The 7,227-nt window shown below is 42.1% G+C and overlaps 1 protein-coding gene across 1 annotated transcript in view; it reads left to right on the forward strand.

Annotated features, from left to right (window-relative positions):
- The window catches only part of PCSK5 (proprotein convertase subtilisin/kexin type 5), a 436,684-nt gene that overhangs the window by 386,495 nt on the left and 42,962 nt on the right, over positions 1-7,227 (forward strand). The window contains exon 30 of the mRNA XM_012650669.1: positions 460-655. Coding sequence (XP_012506123.1) covers positions 460-655 — 196 coding nt within the window. The remainder of the gene's footprint in view (positions 1-459; positions 656-7,227) is intronic.

The following is a 7,227-nucleotide window of genomic DNA, read 5'->3' on the forward strand; positions in this document are numbered from 1 at the left end:
TTTCCTCATTACATCAGTTATCTGGCACAGTATTTAGTACTGTTTTTCAAAGCTTAGAGTCAATCCTATCTCTCCAGTTTGTCTAACAATCTGTGAGCCCAATATCATTTTCTGTTTAATTAACCAGAGTCAGATTCCACTGCTTATTAATAAAAACCCTCAATGATAAAGTTTGGATGCTTTTCAGGAACAAAATAAATGCCAGTGTGGCTTCAGGTTTCCCTCTAGCCAGAGTTTCCTACCTAGTAATATTGTTTCCTATAATTATTCATAATATGACTTTACTTTTCCATCTTTCCTTTTCCCTGGTTTTTTTCAAGACTTTTATCTTCTAAGTGTAACTCAGATGGATGTTAAGAAAACAAAATTAAAAAAAAAAAAAAAAAAGCCATTGTGGGTGTCTCTGTGTGGACAAACACATGATGACTATTCTCATCTGTCCTCTTCCCTGGTTTCTAGGTGCGTATCTGTTGGCTCAGGCCTGTGTTTCCTCCTGTCCCCAAGGCACATGGCCCTCCACACAGAGTGGGAGATGTGAGAGCTGTACAGAGGACTGTGCCTCTTGCTCTGAAGCCGATCTTTGCGAGAAGTGCCGGCTTCAGCCAGGCCACGCTCTCTTCCTCCATGAAGGCAGGTGCTACTCCAAGTGCCCTGAGTAAGTTTCCTTCTTCCTTTTACTTCCTGCTCACGTTCATTCTCCTGCGGTACTTTGGGACTGTTCCAGCCTGTTCATCAAATCCCTCTTCTCTGTGGTTAGAGCACCCACGCCAGTGTCCTCTGTTGACTGTCTGACACCGCTGTTGGCCACAGCAGCCAAAACTCACATGAGGCCAGATGCCTACTTCTTCTTTGTGATTATTCTATGCATATATTTCTACTTTTGTGAAAATATGTTTTTTTCCCCCACCTTTTATTAATGATCAAGTGTCGTCAGCTTTCCTTTCCTCCATCACCAAGGGCTGTGATATGAACCTCTTCTAAAGGTTTAAATAGGTGAGGTATGAATTACAGATAATAACACCTGGTTAATTACGTGTTGATTCCTCACGGTTTCCTCGGACCTCTGGTTTATAATTCCTTTACTCTTCCTACCAGTGAGCCACCTCCAGGATTGACCTAAAAGGTAAGTGGGAAATAGCAAATGGAAAAGTACATCAGGAAACTCTCAGCTGTAAACAGCAGAAAGACCAAGTACAATGACTGACACAGGAACAGGGCTTATTATCTCACAAAACAAAAAGGTTGGAAATCCACTGTTGATTCCTTCAGTGGCCAAGAAGGGGATCAAAACCCCAGTTTTTCCATTTTGCTCTTGTACGTTCCTTAGCTTGTCCTTCCCAGCTGCTCTTCCGCAGAGCCCACATTGTCTGCCTCAGCTCCAGACGTCAGCATCCATGCAGCCATGACCAGAGGGAAAGGGGAATTTTCTCCTTGTTCATCTCTCTGTCTCTCTCTTTTTCTTTTAAAGGACATCATCTTGCTCTGTCGTCAGAGTGTAGTGGCATGATCATAGCTCACTGCAGCCTCAAATTCCTGGGCTTAAGCGATTCTTCCATTTCAGCCTCCCAAGTAGCTAGGACCACAGGCACATGCCACCACGCCACCAAACATGGCTAATTTTTTATTTATTTTTTGTAGTGATGGGGTCTCACTATGTTGCCCAGGCTGGTCCCAAACTCTTGGCCTCAAGCAATCCTCCCTCCTCTGCCTCCCAAAGTGCTGGGATTACAGGAGTGAGCCACCTCGCCCAGCATGTTTATCGCTTTTTTAAGAGAAAAGAAAATTTCCTTAGACTTCCCTTCCAATCTCATCAGCCAGAATGCATCACTTACACTGTCCTAAACCAATCTCTGGCAAAAAGAATAGAAATATAAAGATTGGTTTAGGCTGCACAAGATTCATCCCTGAATACTCAAACATGATCATAACACTGACAGTCAGGATGGATGGAGAGAGGGAGGCGGGAAATAAGTTTGGGGAAGCAAACGACGGAGTCTATTTTAAGGAAGTAGAATTTTCATTTGCCCTCTGATCAGAAGAATTTGATGACAAAGACATCTATTTCCTAATGGCCTATTTGTATCCCTTTCTGAGATCGACCCTATAGAGCACAAACATAAGTCATGGTACTTACCCTCAAAAAGTGTCCCATCTGGTGTAGAAACACATTCAGTTCAACTATACAGATACATATTTGGCACCAGTTAGGTGTAAGAATTGATATTGATACAGTATCAATATATTGTATTGTGTATGCACAGCTCAGTGGACTCTATTCTTCTATCATTGATATCGGTATCCGTGTGGGAAGCAAAGTTAAGATCCACTGAAGGAAGTCTGAGCCTGCAAAAGGCTTACCCTCCAGTAAGGGAATTTTACACCAGGCAATGCCGTACTTGTCAGGGCCTTAATACACAAAGGGTTAAGAGATTCCAAGGGAAAAGAAATCATTTAAACACAGCTATTTTTTGAGTGCTTGTGGTGTTTAGGCATTGTGCGAAGGGCTTTAAATGTGCGATCCCGTTAATTCTCACAAGAATGCTCTTACGCACACATTATTATTTCCTCCCATTTTCTAGATGAGGAAGAGAATAGCACTCTCAATTTTACACAGCTAATACATGCTTTGGCCAGAATTTGAACCCAGATCTCTCTGGCACTGAAGTCATGTGCTTAAAAATCACTGCCTTCCTGTCCAGTTGGCTGTTTTTTTTTATCTTTATTGAGATATAATTCACATACCACACAATTCACCTGTAAAAATGTATGATTCAATAGGGTTTTTTTTAGCATATTCACAGAGTTATGCGACCATCACCACAGTCAAATTTGAACATTTTCATCACCCCAAAAAGAAATCCTGTGCCCTTTTAGCAGTTATTCCCATTTTTCCCCATCTCCCCCTGTTCTAGGCAACCGTTAATCTACTTTCTGTCTCTAACAATTTGTCCATTCTTGGACAGTGCATATCAGTGGAATCATACAAAATGTGGCCTTTGAGCCAGATGTGGTGGTGTGTGCCTGTAATCTCATCTGTTTGGGAGGCTGAGGTGGGAAGATCGCTCGATCCCAGGCGTTCAAGGCTAGCCTGGGCAGCATAGTGAGACCCCATCTCTGAAAACAAACAAACAAAAAAGACAACAACAACAAAAAACAAAATAATATTTGGTTTTTTGTGACTGGCTTCTTTTACTTAGCATAATGTTTTCAAGACTAATCCCCAGCTGGGTATTTAAGGAGAGGCTTAATGGTGACTGGCTCTTGCAGGATTTTGTCAAGCAGAGACTGGAGGAAGGGGAGGACAGGATCAGAGAAAGGAAACCCAGGGGGAGAAGACAGTCTGAGACACGAGTCAGGAAGCTCCCAGCCCTGCTTTCCTATCAACTATACCCAGCCCCAGCAAGGTCAGCAAAGAGTTAAAATAAAACAAAGGTAAAGGTTAGAAATCTACTTACCAAAGTCAATCTGTTACTTGACTATTAACCTTCGCCTGGTGGGATTGAACTGGTGGTTGTTATTTCCTTACTTATTTAATCATTACCGCCCTTTCCCAACTGTCTCTTGGATTCTCCAAATGCTCCAGGAATTGGCAATGCATTAAAACGAGATGCATTTTGCCTTCCTCCAGTTAGTTGACCCCTCGCATTTCTTTCCTCCAGATCTGGGTCGAACCACTAGGCAAATATGCAACGGCCAAGACATTTTGTCTTTTTTGAGCAGTAGGAAAGCTACTAGCATTATCTAAGCATGCTGCAGACCATAGAATTATAGGCATGTGCTCTCCTGTTATGGGAAGGGTCATCTGATTATTGTGGGGTCCCTCATCTTTGCGTTTACAAAAAAACAGAAGAGACAGGGTCTGAAGAACATATAACATCCAGGTTATCTTGGAAGGTTTTGTTGCTATTTCTGAGAAATCACCCTTTTGGGTGTGATCCATCCTAGAACGGCAGTAAGATTGATAACAGGAATGAAACCTGCAATGAAACAGCATCCAGGTATTCAGAGTTATTTGTAAGTCAGCATTAGTGGCCCCTGCTTTTTCAAATACAGTATGTGTTTATGCAAGAAAAAAGTTTGAATAGTAACGTATATCATAATAGTGGTTGTTTAAAAGGCAACAAAAAACTTAAGGTGTACTCAAACCCACCAACTCTGCACAGATTCGATGCTCTGGTGGAAGACCAGCAGTCTTCCTTTAAGCACTGCCTGTCACCGTGTAGGGTGTCTGTGAAACGTAGGTGAAACTCCAGGACCATACAGCGTTTGCATGACGTGTATTTATCTGGACCCAAAGGCTTCAGCATAAAGTACTTTGAATTTAACAATTTAATATATGCAGCATTTCTTTTCAGAAGAAACACTGGTCTTTTTAAACAAAAATAATTTTGAAATAAAACATTAACAAAATTTTTGCAGGTGCAGAGAGGGGACAGGAGGACAGACAACCGGGCAGATCTGTGTGGAGAAAGAACGCTGCTTTTAACAAAGCGGATCTTTGAAAATCACCTTCTCGTGTTCTTTTCTGGCTGTCGCCCGACAGTTTCTCATATTCACTTACTTTTGAGTTAGTGATCGTCTTTATTTGATAGTTTTATTTTTTTTTCCTTTTTGCTTGAATCCATTTTTTTCATTTCAGCATCTTATCTAACATCTGCCGACTCTCTTCCGAGAAGAATCTGAACAGGTTTCTTCATGTTGCATCTCTTCAAGCTCTGTACTAGAATTCACTGTCTTCAGTGTCCACAAACTATTCTCTGGAGGTCATGGCCAGGCCTACCACTGAAAATTCCCTGGGAGTCGGGCCGATATCACAAAGCCCGCATCCCTTAGTCACAGGGTGGGTCTTTCTGGCATGGCCCACCCCACCCTGAGTCCTCACATCACCAGCTATCAGGTGTGGTGAGAGGGGCCCATCATGAATGACAAAGACACGCCTATCACTAGGGGATTCCAAGGGTTTGGAGGCTGGCTGGGGAGAAAGGCCAGAACTCTCTTTGAGTGGAGCCAAGTTCTTTACTATTAATACACACATAGGAACAGCAGATCCATCAAATTTCCATTCAGTTAGAAGACGTAGCCTGTTTGAAAATGCACTAAATTTTCTTAATTTCAAATTTCTCAAATCCAGTCAAACTCCTGGTGAGCATATAACACATTTCTATCTACTGTCTTGTCAAACTCATTTTTAATTTTTTTTTTAGAGACAGAGTCTCGCTCTGTCACACAGGCTGAAGTGCAGTTACGCGATCATAGCTCACTGCAACCTTGAACTGCTGGGCTCAAGCCATCCTCCAGCTCTGTCTCCAGGTCACTGGGATTACAGGTGTGCACCACCATGCCTGGCTCAAATTAATTTCTTTTTTAAATTTTTTTTTATTTCAGCATATTATGAAGGTACAAATGGTTTAGGTTACATATATTGCCTTTGCCCACCTGAGTCAGACCTTCAAGCGTGTCCATCCCTCAGACGGGGATGGACACACCCATCAAATTCATTTTTAAGACATAGATTTAGTTTGGACAAAGTAGCTGAGTCTTTGTTCCTCAAATGTTCTCCAGCCTGGTCAAAAAAAGCTGAGGATACTAATGTGTGAGGAAGCCTGATCTTAGCTTTCATCTAGATACTATTTACTTCTACCTAAGCTGCTTTTTCTCCAATTTTTCTTTCTAAAACCACATTAGAAATATAACTTTCATTCACCCCATCTTATTTCTTCCTGGCACATTCCATATATTTTTGTTTACCAAATGAATACATTAAATAAATGACTGAAAGAATGATTAAATGTATGAGAGTTAGTTAATACACCAAATAAAATCGCTGTATAGGAGAGAATCCCTCATTGGCATAAAAATTTAAAGAAGACTCTGGTAGATTGAGTTACTTGCTGCAATTCTTCACCCCTCCTGTGTCTGTGCCCTCTGCCTGTAACTTTGCAGCAATGCCCACCAGAGGCAAAATGGACTTCCCTGTCCCTTGATTTTGCCTGGGTTATGCGACTCGCTTTGGCCAATGAGATGTTAGCAAGAGAGAGGCAGGGCATTAAAATGTGCCAGATTGACTTGCCCTCTTGTGCTTCTGTCATGGCTACGAGAAGGACATGGCTTGGTTGCCACTGTGCCAGGAACAGATGTGAAGACCTGGACCCGGCGTGCAGCTTGGTTCAAGCCCGCCAAGCTCTGCCTAGACCTGCTTTCCCACACACACAAGCGATTGTGTTTCAAGCCACTGAGTTTCGGGTTGGGGTGGTTTGTTATACAGCACTACTGTGGCAGTAACTGGCTAACAGAAGTGTCATTACAGAAACAACTGCAATAGGTACCTGTGACACGAGAAGTCCATTTTCTCTTAGCTGGTTTATGATTTTCCTGCTTCTGCAAGTTCCAGCTCTTCCTTTCACCTTTTCCCTTTAAAGAAATATTATCTATACTTTCTGCACCTCCCAAATATATTTGGGAGGATTGGGATTTCATATTTACTGTGCTCACACACCAGCAAATGATTTCTGTAATGGGACAGTCTAATCGCTCAGAGATACTCTATATGCAGACATTAGATTCCACCTGGAAGAAAGTCAAGCACACAAACATACGGGTACTCAAAGTGCATTCACTGCTGTGTGCAAATGCTCCTACCTGTGTGTTTGAAAGAAGCCATCAGAGCTTGATGGACAGCATCCAAAAGCAAAGGTGGTTCCAATCTTATAGGGCATTAACCCTTTTGAGGTTTTTGAAAATTTAATTTATTAAGTGTTTTAAAAATTTATTCATTGAATAAAAAGTATCCTGTACTCTAAAGGAAAGCTCTAATAAAAAGAAAGAAAAAATAATGAAAATCAGGGAGTCCCAGGGAAAAGAGAAGACGACTAAACTATATACAAATTCATGACAGTTGTTTTCAAACAGATCACACTCACAAGGATAATGCCTACCCTTTTCATTCTGTTTTTCTGGACGTTCCTTCTCACTGGGCTTCCTCGGGAAATCCTGCGGGTTCCTTTTGGTTGGCAGCAGCCCTTTTGTTTTTAGTTCTAGTTCCTTCGTCCCCGGGTATGAATCGTCTCTCCAGTGGGTCAGCTTCTGCAGTTGTGCTCTCTCTCCCTTCTACAGCGGCTTCTATGCAGAAGATGGCATATGTGAACGCTGTAGCTCTCCTTGCAGAACATGTGAAGGAAATGCCACCAACTGCCATTCCTGTGAAGGAGACCTTGTCCTGCACCACGG

The sequence above is a fragment of the Propithecus coquereli genome, unplaced genomic scaffold, assembly GCF_000956105.1.
Source record: "Propithecus coquereli isolate 6110/MARCELLA unplaced genomic scaffold, Pcoq_1.0 Scaffold339, whole genome shotgun sequence".
NCBI lineage: Eukaryota > Metazoa > Chordata > Mammalia > Primates > Indriidae > Propithecus > Propithecus coquereli.